The sequence below is a fragment of the Eschrichtius robustus genome, chromosome 11 (assembly GCF_028021215.1).
Source record: "Eschrichtius robustus isolate mEscRob2 chromosome 11, mEscRob2.pri, whole genome shotgun sequence".
Lineage (NCBI taxonomy): Eukaryota > Metazoa > Chordata > Mammalia > Artiodactyla > Eschrichtiidae > Eschrichtius > Eschrichtius robustus.
In genome coordinates, this window is record NC_090834.1 from 70,510,631 (window position 1) to 70,525,054 (window position 14,424).

General features: G+C 44.2%; 1 protein-coding gene across 10 annotated transcripts in view; it reads left to right on the plus strand.

Annotated features, from left to right (window-relative positions):
* TEAD1 (TEA domain transcription factor 1) overlaps window positions 1-14,424 on the plus strand; it is a 264,283-nt gene that overhangs the window by 187,751 nt on the left and 62,108 nt on the right. For 6 of the 10 annotated variants that reach the window (XM_068554725.1, XM_068554722.1, XM_068554723.1 and 3 more), the window contains 3 exons: window positions 2,022-2,086; window positions 4,448-4,510; window positions 4,600-4,662. In XM_068554725.1, the coding sequence (XP_068410826.1) occupies window positions 2,022-2,086; window positions 4,448-4,510; window positions 4,600-4,662 (191 nt within the window). The remainder of the gene's footprint in view (window positions 1-2,021; window positions 2,087-4,447; window positions 4,511-4,599; window positions 4,663-14,424) is intronic. The other 4 variants (XM_068554718.1, XM_068554721.1, XM_068554717.1 and 1 more) reach the window with 2 other exon arrangements.

Here is a 14,424-nt window from a genome sequence, read left to right on the forward strand (position 1 = left end):
CATATGAAAAAGACCTAAGAGTTCAAATTGACATCAGTTGACGGTTTATTGTGATCCCCCCAAATCTAGTGCAGTGTTAGGCTGCATTAACAGAGGTGGAGTATTTAGGACCAGGGAGGTGACTACAGTTCTGGCCTCCAGGCTATGAAAGGAAACTAGACAAAGGATGGTCACAGGATGGATATGGGAGTGTTCCAAAGCTTTTCACAGATAACAAAGGAACAGGAAAGGTTTAGCCTGGATACAACTGCAGGAGGACCTGAAAGCTGTCAGTAATATCTGAAAGGCAGTCATGTGCATTAAGAACTAGCCTTGGGGGCTTCCCTGGTGGCGCAGTGGTTGAGAGTCTGCCTGCCAATGCAGGGGACATGGGTTCGAGCCCTGGTCTGGGAAGATCCCACATGCTGTGGAGCAACTAGGCCCGTGAGCCACAATTACTGAGCCTGCGCGTTTGGCGCCTGTGCTCTGCAACAAGAGAGGCCACGATAGAGGCCCGTGCACCGCAATGAAGAGTGGCCCCCACTTGCCGCAACTAGAGAAAGCCCTCGCACAGAAACGAAGACCCAACACAGCCATAAAATAAAAATAAATAAATAAAAATAAATTTTAAAAAAAAGCAAAAAAAAGAACTAGCCTTGTTCTTATTAAGGGGAACAAAAAGAATCTGGGGATGAAAGTTACAGGAAGCCTCAAATAAGGAGGGTCTTTTAATTCTTCAGTATATTTTAAGATAGAATGGGTTACTTCCTTAATTGTAGAAGTGCTGGCTTACATTAAGGACTTAGACTTTTAGGTGTAGGAAAGGATGACTCAGAAGTACTTCCCAGTCCCAAGATTCCACGATTCCCTTGCCTTCCAGTGACGACCGTATCCTGCACGGTCCTAACATGGGCAGGTGGAGAACAGAGCCATAATTACAGGAATGTTCTAGGCAGCGATGGGAGAGGTTTTAGAATTCTCAGGAAAGATTCCCATAAAGACACTCTCACCAGAGCCGCCAGTTCTTTACTCTGCTGGGGAGGTCTGGGGCTTGTGGTACTCTCTGTCACCAGAGGCTGTGTTAGTTCCTCATTTATTCTTTCTGTGTGCCCAGCATTGTGCTGCCTGCTGGGGAGACCTTGGGGAACAAGACAGAATCTCTTGCTGTCTTCAGCTATGCAGTATATGTGGGGTGTAAGACAGCAAACACAAATTAGACCACTGGATATACCGTGACGATTATAGTGGCAGTTTGGACCCACGTGTCCCGTATGAGTGCATTTATATTTCATGTAGTATTAGTAATACATTTCCCCACTTGGCTTTGGGGGTGTAGTTTCCCATTATATTATAGTTCAGGTCGTCTCTTTGAGATTTCTCAGTCTCTTGGAGTAGGGACCGGGGGTATTTGTTTATACTTTAAGGCGTTTTCTTTCCCCCAAAGGTAATAAAGCTTGGAAAAGGTCGAGTCTTCTTTTTTTTTTTTTTTTTTTTTTTTTGGCGCTGATGGTTTTGTGTACAGTTTGTTACCGGCACAGTGACCACGTTTAGGGGGGTGTCTGTCTTCATATTGTAGCTTCTTTTCGTTGTGTTTCTGTGGCCAGAGCAGTTCATCCTCTCGTGGCTCTAATGACTCTAACTGGAGTTAACTCAGTAGAAACCTGGGTGAGAAGGAATATGAAAAATAAGACTGGAACAGAACCAGGTCTGTATACTCCCGCACTAGTCCTTGTATTTGTTTTTTATACAAGTGACCATCCGTTTAGGGACAAGCATGCAAACACAAAGGCACATTTTTAAAAGGCACATTTCTCTCCTCAATTGCTGACTGTAGTTCATAATTAAATTCCCTTCGTCCTAATTTCTCCTAGGAAATATTGTTTGCAAAAAGTTGTCCTTTTTGTTTTTCTAGCATTAATAAACTTACAGGTGCAACAAAAATTCCTGATTCTGAATTCTATTCTTAGCTTTTCAGAGGCTTCCCCCTCCCCCCGCCCCGCCCCAGAGTAACCTACTTTATTGTAAATTCTTCTTTCTTTCAGGTAGGAATGAATTGATAGCCAGATACATCAAACTCAGGACAGGGAAGACGAGGACCAGAAAACAGGTAAAACAACCGACCTGGAAATTGTGCATGTTAGCGAATGGCCCAAGGAGGCATTTTGGCTGCAGTGGCTGTCTGTGCTTTGGCTCCTAGGAGCCCCCGATTGGAGTTCCCTGTAAGGACGTCAGTGTTGTAGGTGTTTGAAATTGGCTCAGTTTTCACTGTTCATCATTTCAGTGACCTTTTATTATGTGGTCTCTGGAGTTCCTTCTATACACATATGGGAAAGTTTCACTGCTAAGGACAGTGTATGAACTGTTCCTGTACTGTATTGTAAAACTTAAATTTCTTCCCGAAACTGTGCATCTGCAAACGTTGCAAAAGCTGCAGGTGCAGGTATACTTTGCAAGTCATGAAATTTTGAGATTTTGCGCATTGTAAAATCCTGGAACAATTACATATTAGTCATCATTTCAATGAAAAAGTAACACTAGCAGCCATGAGTATTGGCTGGAATATAAGGCTGAATGATGTGCGTCCAGGGAACTGTTGCTCCTTAAGCTATGGCTTTTTGTCAGTAGCTGCTGTGACTGAAATGAAGTTACAATACCTTTGTGCAGAGCAGGGTCAGGAATTTTCCTCTGCCCTCTGTCAGCGTTCTGGCGCTCCTCGTTCCTTCTGATGTAAAGCAGCCCAAATCTCTGACCCAGTTCAGAACTGGAACGGATGAGAAATTAGTGTTTAACAAAAAACAGAAAAAGAAAGAAATGGAAGGGGGGAAAACCATCAAACCAACCTCATGGGTGAGTTGTTAACAGAAAAAAAAAAATATGTATATTTTAATGTTGACCTATGCTGACCGAAATGGCATGAATTTTAAAAACTATAATCAGACCAAAAGGCGAGCTCAACTGTGGTCTCGTTAAGCCTGAGCAGCAGATTCCAGTCCTCTGCTCAGTGATAAGTTGTTTTCCTGAGTGTTTATGACGGGGAGAGCTTTCCCCGGGAACGCTCCTGTGCCCCAGGGAACGCTCCTGTGCCCCAGCCCGGAGCCCACTGCTGAGTCAGCACAGAGGCAGGTGGCCTCCTGCCAGTGCTCAGAGGCAGGGCATTGTCTGTTCGGTGGATATTCCCCCCACTGTGGCCCTCAGCAAGTCAGAGAATCACATCAGAACAAAATTCTGGTGAAAACAAGTGAAAGCAGGAGCAGGATGGAGAGGTGAAGAGGATGGGGGAGTTCCTGCTTCTCCGTACTTTAAAAAATAAAAAATGCAGAAGCAAATTGAAACTCGAAGACAAAGTTAGAGATAAGAGGTTCATTTGTTACCATAAATCCTGTTTTTAGGGTGGCTAGAGTGTTTGAAATCAAGTAATGGCCTCACAGTCGCTGAACTTCTAAATGGGAGGTTCTAAATTTCTGAAACAGACAAAATCTAATTCCCAGCATACTGAAAGTGCTGGACCTGGGCTGTCTGCTGGTCTGTGAGCTCTGGTCATGTGCCCAACCCCTTCACTGGGGGGACACTTCTAAATTTAACCAAGTCCCACTGAAAGAGATGCAAATTTGTTTACCCAGTGGAATCATTGTGTTTCAGAAGCCGGGCTTGGCTTGGTTTCCATACCCCGGCATCCTGGGGATGTTTTTAGGCGGCAGTTGGTGATACCTCTCCAATGTGAATTTGTTGTTCAGCAAATCCGTGTGGTTTTTCAACCCAGATTTTTAACAGGATGGCTGGCTGGCTGTATTCACACTTTTCGCTCTGTAATAATATGCAAATCCACTTGGCGCCCAGTCAATACCCAAAAGAGTGGAAGGATTAAAGATATTTATAAGGGGAAAAAAAAAAAAGCTCTGCTAACTGGGTCTTTCCATTTCTCTTTGAGATCTAATTTACATGTCAGTATTATTTTAACATTTGCTACAGAATCCAGAGCTCTTAATGAGATCAGAATACAACCTACAGCTTCAGCTTTTTGATTCTGCGGAATGTGCTAATTTATGGATAGTCTCTTCTAAATTGAGAAAAAGGGATTTTCCCTCCTGATACTGAGAAGCTATAAATATTTTCATTTACCTCTACTCCCACCTTTTTAATTTTATAAAGAAAACAACCCCACTCTCCCCCTCTCATCCCGTGCCCGTGATTTCTCCTGGGTGAGAAAACTAAGATTAGCTTCAACTTTCATCCTGACTCCAGTCACTGCAGTGATGACCCAGTCTGAAAAGCTTAGAGCAGCGCTGGGGGCTTGGTGTCTGGCTGGGACTGTGTATTCCTAACTGCAGAGCTTTGTTGAGATGCAAATAACCTTCCCCCACCCCCCCACCCCGAAACCCTCCCAAGGAGTAGCGATTTTATATTTGATTTCCTTTTTTTGTTTTGTTTTGTTTTGTTTTGTTTCCCCTCATAAACCCGAACAATGTAGGTGTCTAGTCATATACAGGTCTTAGCAAGAAAGAAAGTTCGAGAAATTCAAGCCGCCATTAAGGTACGTCTGGCTTGCCCAGTTGTAGGGGGCTTTTCATCTCCATGGTTACAGGCTTTTCCTTTGTTTTCCTCCCTTCCCCTACCCTGCAGGTGTCTAGTCACATTCAGGTTCTTGCCAGAAGGAAATCTCGTGATTTTCATTCCAAGCTAAAGGTATGCGCTTTCCTGCTTTTTGGCTTGTGGTTGCTATGCATCTCACTTCCTGTTTTCCATGGTGACTGGTGAATGCCTGGTGCTGGGATTCTGGTAACCTAGTTTCCTCGCATGTGAGAGCTGTTTACATTTCTTTGTGTCTAATCTCTCTGTTTCTGTACTAGCCTCACATTAAGCTCAGAGAGAGAGAGAGAGAGAGAGAGAGAGTGTGTGTGTGTTTGTGTGTGTGTGTGTGTGTCCCTAATAACAATGCGAATGCAGCAGAGAGCTGGTCTTGATAACTTTTCAGCACAGAAACATGATTTTTTTTTTACCCTTCAAATATCCACCAAGCAGCCCTGAGCTAGGAGAGGGGAAAAAAGTCAAAGAGATGCAAAGTTGGTGTAGAAATTATAAATGAATCATTTCCAAGTGGCCATCGTGAAATTACTTTGAAAAAATTCAGAAATTATTTTAATTTGTGCTTTTGATGTATTTTCAGTACTTATGAAAAATGCATCTTCTTCATGTAATTTTTCATGTGTTCTTCCAACAGAGAGTATTTTCTGCCAGATTTCTTCCACATTGCTTAATGTTTTTTAAGTGTGTGGCTTTGTTAATTAGAAAAGAAATTTGAGGTGAGGGCTTAAAAAAAAGATAGGTCTTAGAGATGGGAAAGCTCTTGATCAAATCCATGTTTGCAATTCCGTTTATACTTGAGTTTATTATTTTTTTTGTACATGTGCCTCATTTTCCGGTCTTCTAAAATATATTTCATAGCAAAAACAGAGACATGGACGATTTAAAAATGCAAGTTCTCCCTATTTTCTCCCCTTCCAAAATTTGCAGTAAAGCATACATGACTTTTTTTCCTCCATAATGCCCTATTTGAGAAATGCAAAGGGATTTTAGTTTGCATGGAGGAGCTTTACTTTATAATAAAAATGCATCTGTAGTCCATATTGTTGTCTTTCCCACATGCCTGTTTTTGCTTCTGTTCTGATTTTTTCCCCCATACATTAAGTAAATTTGTGTTTTTGTTCTAAACTAAAGAACAAAGTGTAATTTCACAGCCCCAAGTGGCGAGCACTGGGACCCTTCCCAAAGGCCTCCAACATTTTTTGTGCAAACAGAGCTGACTGTGGAATAGGTCTAGTGACCAGGAAGGCGCATTTGGGGTGCCCTCTGCAGTGGGCAGCATGCTGGCTCGCTCGCTCGCACATGTGGCTGATGGTGGCTGGCTTTTAGTTGCACTGGCTGAGCAGTTGGAAGACTAAAATAACTTCGTAGCTCCTGCTTTTTAACCAAAGGTGCAGTCCTTTCTATGTGGATGTAACTACCCCAGTGTTTGCTCAAGTTCTCACTCTGTTTCTAGTTTCTCTAACGGATTAATGATGTACAAAGAAGTTTACAGACATCAGATTTGTGTTTCCATCTGTGATGTTATGAATTGCTCTATTTCTGCACTGTGTGGTTCCTGTATGCTCACCAGGGCACATGGCCCTGGACCGAACGCCCTGTAAATGGTGGGTAAAGCTCTCCCGGTCCGAGGGGATCCCCATGGGATTCCACAAGCACTCTTTTTCTCTCTCAGTGACTTTACAAATCCTCCTCAGTGGAAACAGTTTTGCCATTACCTTATACATACACATACATACCAACACACAGCCGTATTTGTGTTTGTTCTTAAAAAAAGACTTGCCCCCACTTTCAGCCAGCCCTGGACCACTCTCCTCTGGGGCAGGCACGAAGAAGAGGCAGAAACAGAGGCAGTGGGGTAGCAACTGGCTCGGCATTTCATCTCCAAGAACCACCTCCATCCTCTTACAGTTCCTTTCCTTCCTCCCTACCTCATTATTCTTGGAAAAATGGAGGCCTTTGTTCTTCCCATCAGCTAATACCAGTCGAGTGTTCCAGGCATGGCGCTTATCACAGTGGGCAGTTAACAACCAATCCTCTATTCACAGAGCTGGCCGTGGAAATGGGAATGTGAAATATAGGGCACTGTAGGATAAGTGTTCGCAGAAAGAGCCAAAGTTAAATGTGTAGGCAATCCCAGAGACGAGCTGTATGGACAGTGTGCTGCTGAGTTTGGGGATGAAAGACAGGAGTTAGTGCAGTGCAGAGCCTCTTGTGTGTTCTCTCATGTAAGCTCACTACAAAGTGAGTTCCATTCTTTGGATTTTGAGGAGTAATATTTAGGAAACCAGAGATCCAAAGGTTTAATTAACTCACCAAAAGCCATCCAGCATAGGAAGTGGCGAAGTCAGGATTTGAACTTTCTGAATCCTAAACCACTGCTCTTCCAGACAGGGTTTCCTGTAGCGGAGGCTGAAGTGGATTTCAAGCGGCAGGCTTCTCATCAGTACACACTGTAGATAACCTGTCACCACCCCTCACGCCCCTTTGGACCTGGGCGTGCAGGCCTTGCTTCCCACAGTCCCTCAGCCACTACATTTTAGAAGTTAAGATGATTTTTAAACTTTGAGCCATTGGTCAAGATGTGGGCCTAATTTGGGATTGATGGTCATCAGTATCTCGGGGTGATGTGTTCCTAGCTGCAGAGCTGCTGCGTCCCCACTCGGAGGGAGTTAGGACAGTTGAGGAGAATAAGGCTGGCTGCCACCTGGCTGCAGAGGTGCTGCTGCCTTCACCTCCCACAGGCATTTTATGTTAAAGACGCCCTCCTTAACCTTCCTACCAGCCATTCCCAGGAAACGGGCTCAGGCCCCTTGGCCTGGTAGGAGGATAGAACTCCTCGCTCTGTCTGCACTTTCTTGTTCAGCTCTGGCGTCTAACATCCTCGAGAGGCAGGGATGAGCATCCTCGCCGAGTTCCTCGTGGGGTCAGGCTGATAGCCTCTGGCTTCTTGGCCTCCCACACTAGCTAATGAGATAAACTCACTACAGAAGTTGAAGTCATCCCGGTAGACAGCAAGGATAGCTTCTGAGCAGGGGTAGGGGTGGCGGGAAGTATCCAGACTCACAACAGGTGCCGTGCTTTGTCTGAGACGATGCAGCAAGACTTCCTGGAGGAGATAGCTATTGACTGGCCATCTCCGGACCTGTCCTTGCCGTGCCTTTCCAGCCGGGCTTCTCGCCATTTCTCCACATGCTCTGAAGTCAAAGGATTTCTGTTCTCTGGGGTGGACAGAGGCCTGTGGCCCTCCTGTGAAGACTGAAGCCAAGTTTCATTTCCCTGTCCTCCCTCGGAGTTTGAAAAAGTGGTTTGCTCACACCTGGGGCCAGGGCCAGGGCCAGGTGTGGCTTCCGAGGGAACCCTCGTGCCTGTGAGCCTCTTTTCACTTTCCCGGGAAGGGTGCAGGAGAATTCTTGAGGCTAGTGGTTTTCCAGCCTTTTTTAAGCAGCAAAACTCACATTTCAGATTGAAATCTTACTTGAAATTTTCCATATATAAAAGAGTAAAAGCTGTTTTATTTAAAGCTCACACTCTCTCATCCTTAGCAGTGGCCTCTTTGGCTGGTTCTGTTGAATAAGGTTTGAAAACCCACACTGCTTTAGGCAGAAGGAAAAGGAAATGCCCGCCTCTCAGCCGTGCCTCCGGCCTTTATGGGACAGCTTGGGGGTCCCACTTAAAGCCCACATTTTCTAAGTTCCGTAGCCTGTTCTGCCATATCCTTCTGAAGAAAACAGGCTCGAGAGACTGGTTATTCTCATGTCACGGTTGTGGATGAGTCATCCTAACTACAGAAGTCACGCTCTTGAAAATCTGTTAGGATGAGTTTCAAAGGTCAGCTTTATGCTTCTGCTAAGTGCATTGGTTCTCAAAGTGCTTGTTTGTGAGCCAGATCACCCCAAAATGTGTGGATTTTAATTTTTGTTTAAAACAAAATTGTTTTAGTAAAAGTTTAAGATTTCCGTGTAGATTTGGACTTTAAAAGTGCAGAAATGATTACTTAATTCAGTCCAGTAATGGTTCCATTGAGAAGCCATGTGTTCTAGACCCTTTAGTAGATGTTGGGCATGGAAAGTTGAATACACAAGAGTCTCTGTTTTGGGGGAACACTCATTCTTTCTGTTATTTTTGGCCACATTTGGGGAAAATTCAAGAGTCCCTGTGGATTGTCCCCAGCTAGGGGGCTCTGCAGTAGAAATTTAACAGAGCAGTGCAAAGATCACGCAGTGAAAAGAACGATTAATTCTGAGTGTGGGGGAATTAAAGAAAGCCCCGTGGAGGGGGTTCCATTAGAACTAAGCGTAGAGGAAGGTAGAGAATTTCTGCAGATAATGGGGGTGGGGGGTTTGGGGGAACCATGAAGAACACCATCTAGCTGGAGGCATGGAATGAGGAATGAGGCTGGAGGAGGGCGGTTCATCTGAGGAGCGTGGGGAGCACGCAGGGGTCGTTCACAGTTATGCTTTGGAAAGATCCCTCCAACCATTTTTAGAGGATAGCGAGGAGTGAGGCCAAGCTGGAGGCAGGGAGGCTAATTCAGGGACTGCTCTAAGAGGCCAAGGGAGAAAGATGTGGGCCTGGACCAGGGGCTGGCCAAGCACCCCTGGGGCCATGCTCCATGGCTCTTATCCATCCTTATTGTCGTCCTCGGCTGGTCCCCACTCCACTCCAATCTGATTGCTGCATACTCTTTCTTGCTCATTGTTTTTAAAGAGTGAATTATATTAAAAAGTTCTATTCTTATTAAGTCTGAAAACTGTACACTGAAACTTTTCAAAGGCAGCATTTAAAACTTAGGTTATTAAAGACCGGGTTCTCTTAAAGTAATGGCCATTAACTGAGAGTGTACATCAAAATTAACTATGAAGTTTTTGTTGCTAAATTTTAAATACAACAAAAAGTTAATAAGTACAGAGAATGGCATATTAAGCATTCATGTTGGTACTATCCAGAAATGATTATTTTCATTATATTTCCTTTAAGGTTTTTGTTTTTTTTTTAACTGAAAGAAATCAAATGGCAAAACATTATTCTTACTTTTTCTAATTTCCTCTACCTACTGTCTTTCCTCAGCCAATCTCAGCCCCCCACCATCAGTGTCTTTCCTTGCCGTTTAGTATTTCCCTGAGAAAATCAAATCCAGTGAAAACTATCTCTTCTCCTTTGGCCCTTATCCTAAAACTAATCTAGATTTTTACCCATTGTCTACTATGAACTTGTGCTAAAGCCATTGGCACCAACCTGAGACCTCTTCTCTATAGTTTATCCTGGCCTGAGCTAGGATAGACTTGGCCAACAATTTGGGATGGCCTTGGACACAGACTGCAACCACAGGAGAGAGATGCGAGGGGCAAGAAAAACTAGGGGATAGCTGAAGACGTCAAGGAACGACGTGAGGAGACAAGAGCCATGAGCAGGGAGACTGGGGCAGTAGGGAAAAGGGTGAAGGGGCCAGCAGAGTGCAGGTGAGATTCAGAAGCCCTAAGATGGATTGGAACCGCAAGGCATTTGTGGCCAGAGTGCCAGAATATTGGACATCAAATATATACTTTTTTTTTTTTTTTTTTTTAATTTTCTTGACTAAAATGTCTAAAAGACAAGTCAGAGTGTGATAACTGCTGGTCTAGAAGAGAGTCATTTCTTGGTGATGGGAGGACCACATGTTTGGCCCCTGCCCAGGCATGATCCTTTTGGCCCACCACTCTTCAGGTGCCTGGTTCTAGTTATAAAGTAGAAGATGGATCCGTGCAATTACAGCATGCAGGTGGCTTATAGGTCTGTGGAACATGCATTGAGGAATTCCACAGATGCTGACTCAGAAATCTCCCTTGGACCTTGTGTCACCAGCTGGGTCTACAGCAGTGTTACCCATGCCGGTTTCATGTGTTATCTTCCATCTCCCCCTCTCCCCTAGTTTATCCCCTCATTGGAATCTGCGATTGAGCAGTGAGAGACAGCAGCCTGTCTGAGAAGACTTTGTGTGGTACAGTCTGAGGCCTGGCCTGCAACTTTAGAAATGATTCTCTACTTTGAATTATTTCACTCACCATTAATTCATCAAAAGGTCATTAACTGTTTTTGTTTTTTTTTAAGCTCCAGGGATTTATTATCCCAGCTTGTAGAAAGACTGCAGAAATGTTCTCCGTGCGCTATAAACAGTCTCTTCTTTCCTACTCAGAGTTCCTACTTAGAGTTTCCTGCTCAGAGTCTCTATATGTTCGTTTGTCCTGGGAGGTTGTCCAGTCCCTGCCCAGAGGCCTCCTTTCCCTGATAGCAGCAAAGAGGCGGTCCTTTATTTGCTGGCTTCAGAGGCTTGTGAGAGCCGCAGCCAAGCTCTGCAGGCCACCACCACACTGTGGACTGTCCTCATCTTCCCCTGAAGGTGGACCAGGCCACTTCTGGTTTGGGGTGTGTTTTGGTGAGTGCAGGAGTCCAGACAGCGCTAAGAGTAAAGGAAGTCTTTGTTCTGCCCTAACCTCAGCAGGAATACATCTTAGGCAATAGACGTTTTCATGTCAAGCTCTGGATTGTATTGAAGAAAAGCCTGTACTTGCTGACATTGCATCATCCCAGTAGAGCAGAAAAAAGCCTGAGCTTCCCTGATTGTGTCCAGTCGTTGGTGACTAATTTACGAGCTCCATGTGCTCCCCGGGGCCATTTTCTTCATTCTCGCCCTGGTGGCCTTTGTGATTTGATTTCTGAGCAGGCCATTCTTTCCAACCTGCCATTCCTTCCAGTAAGCAGAGAGCTTAAAGTTCAAATTGTTGATTTAATTCTCTTGAGGAGTTCAAGAACTTTGCTGGGGCTTTGCTGCGTCTACACTGCTGAATCCTGGCTGTGTCACCACTGATTCTATCCAGGAATGGGCCTGTCCACAGGGAAGACACGCTACACTTCATCCAGTGGTGCTCCCCATGGCCCTCTGAGCCACTTTGCTCGTTCAGGCGTTGACTGTCAGCAGTACACAAGGCAAAAGAAGCCCGAAACAACCACCTCCTTTGTCTCAGCGCCAGCACCAAGACACTTGGCCTTGCTGCAGGATTTGGGAAATGATACACTGCCTTTCCTGGCATCTCCCAATCTTCAAGGAGTTCTTTTGCATTCATGACATGTACTCTTTCTCCTCAGCAATATTTTCATTACCTTGTTTTTAATTTAACTGGGTTAAAACCAAGACTGGAGGCAGTTAATTTCTTGTGCTTGGATGTGATGGAATTAGAACCTCTCATCAACAGTGTGATGATACAGAGCTTACAGTGTAAAACTAGGGGACTGAATACATTTACCTTTCGATGTCAGCTGAGCCAGGTCTGGATTTTCTCTTTAAGGGCAACAGAAACAGCCTCATTCTACATTTTTATCCCTTCCTAGGGAAATCCCATTGTTAACTGGCCTCCAGTATAGACAGTGCTCAATCACATTGAGCCCAGAGATTATGTACTCAGGACCAGGGCTCCTAAGCATTTCAGCTCTCGAGCGACTTGAGCCTGGATGGTCGGTCATGTGGGCCCCATAGATGGCACGTCCACAGAATGGCAAGGCTGTGGGCACTGTATGCTCAGAGTGGTTGATGCAGTTCTCAAAGCACCCCTGAAGGTGGGTGTTGTCCTCACTTTGCCAGTGAGGATGCAGAGGCTTGCAGTGGCTAAGGGGCTCACCCAGGGTCACAAGTCTGAATTGGATCCCAGGGCTATCTGGCACCACAGCCCAAGCCCTCCACGTGTTGTCATGCTGCCTCCTTACAGGGTGCTCGCTGGTGGAGGATGAGGGCTCAGTGCCCTAACTCGAGATGCTTTTGCATTGTCTCCCTCATCCGAGCCCTATTTTCATTGTGTCTGCCTGTTTGAATGAAACAGAGAAGATGAGTGGTGGGAGCTGGTACTTTCTGGCTTTTCAAGGGAGATTTGCCTCCTGCCTCTTACTGTCCCTCACGGGGAAAGGGGCTAAAGTTAGTGGGTGCCTTCTCCCCAACACCCAGACCTGGCATTAGCAGACCTAAATCCCAGGCTTCCTGGTAGAGAGTCATCAGGCACACCTACAAATCACAGATCCTTGTCTGCAATCCTTTATGATGCTGAGCCCCACATGAGAATTAAAGGAAACACTATTGACAATTATAAAATACTAAATATAGAACAGTACATTTAAAAATGGACAATGGTAAAAGCCTTGAAAAATTTTTCTTTGATGTGAATGGAGTTTTTGGCATTTGGAAATACAATAAGATGAATTAATTGCTACTCATTACATGGCAAGTCAGGGGAAGCATGAATGGGCCTTCTTTCCTTGGCATTAGCCGTTGCCCGCCCGAAATAGGCCCTTTTGTATTTACTCCTGCTTTCTCTAATAATAAGCAAATTAGAGATCATGGCTAGAAAAATTCAAGTGCCCTCCATCCTTTCTCCAAGCCATCATAGACTCTTATGATGTTTATCTGCTTAAGGGCTACTGCTAATAATTGCAGAGGTCATGTGAATACACATAGTGCAAGATTAGAAACAACATCTGCAAAATTACTTCTTAGGAAAGTATTCTGTTTTGTCTTTTTCTGAAAAAGTGATTTTGCAAGCAAATTGCTATCTTTCCTCTCATGTGCTATATTTTTATATTGCTGAGAGAAGTATATTTGGAGAAAAACACTTAATAGCTATCAAAAGTTTTTGAATCCATGGTCTTTTATTTTTGACTGTACATATTTTTCTTGATGTATTGGTGGACTTCCATATGAAGAAATTAGATTGGAGTCTTTAAATGCTGAAATGATGGCCCCTGAATAAGCAGGAGTATACTGATTTAGTATGCTGTTCATTCAGATTTCATATGTAGCCACTATAATATAGTACATGCAAGCATGTGCCATTTTATATTATCTTTAAAATGTGTTTATGGTTAATACCTAAAAATTATGAGATAATTGATTCCCCAGAATATTTAAAAGCTGAGAAAACAGAGGGGGGAACAAGGGTCCCCTACTTTCCAGAGACTGATTCATAAAATGTCCTTGAGTTTGAAGGGCGCACCACTCCAGCCATGTGCATCTGTGATAGGCTGCCTTCCTGTCACGGATATTACATGAAGACATTTTCCAAACATTGTGTACATTTCAGCAGCAAGAGGAAGGTAGTCAGCTGATCCCAGAGTTGTAGTGGCAGCCTTGCTCTGCTTCATGAAATATGAAAGCCTGTTTACTTAGTAACAATAACAGTTTGAAAGGCTTCAGGCTGAGAAGTTTATGTCTGCCATGGCCTGCTGGACCCCGCGTGGCAGAGGTAGTGAGGCCGTTGACAGCGTGGTATGCCAGGAATGGGGCAGGAAGAGAGGCGAGTGGGTACTGAGACGTGCACCCTGCCTTGGAGTGCTTCGTCTGCCCTCAGTCTCAGGTCACATGGGCTGTTTGTTCTTGAAACTCCATCAACAGTCTTAGACCCATGTTTCCTGCTCCATAAATATTTTCCACATTCCAGGTTGTGGGCTTGAGTTTGGGTTTGGTTGAATAAGGGAGATATGCCTTTTCTTTCCCCACTTTGGCTTTTTATGGCCTCATTGTTTATAATCTTAGGAATAGAAGGGCTTAAAATCAGTAAAAAGGAGTGAATATGAAGTTGTCCAAGCTTTTTCCTAGGACACGTTTTTCCTCGTGCATGCTCGTATGTACACATGCATACACTCAGTATTTCCTGTAATCTAAGACATCATAGACGATAACTCAGTATTGACTTAATAACAGTTTTTCAAGATAAAACAATGTGCTCACCCTTTGTAAATCCCTTCCACATCTCAGAAATATTAGTGTGAAAACATCTTAGAATAAAATTAATGTGTTGTACAAATGTAGCATGTATTTTTGATTTTACTTAAGCTGCTGTT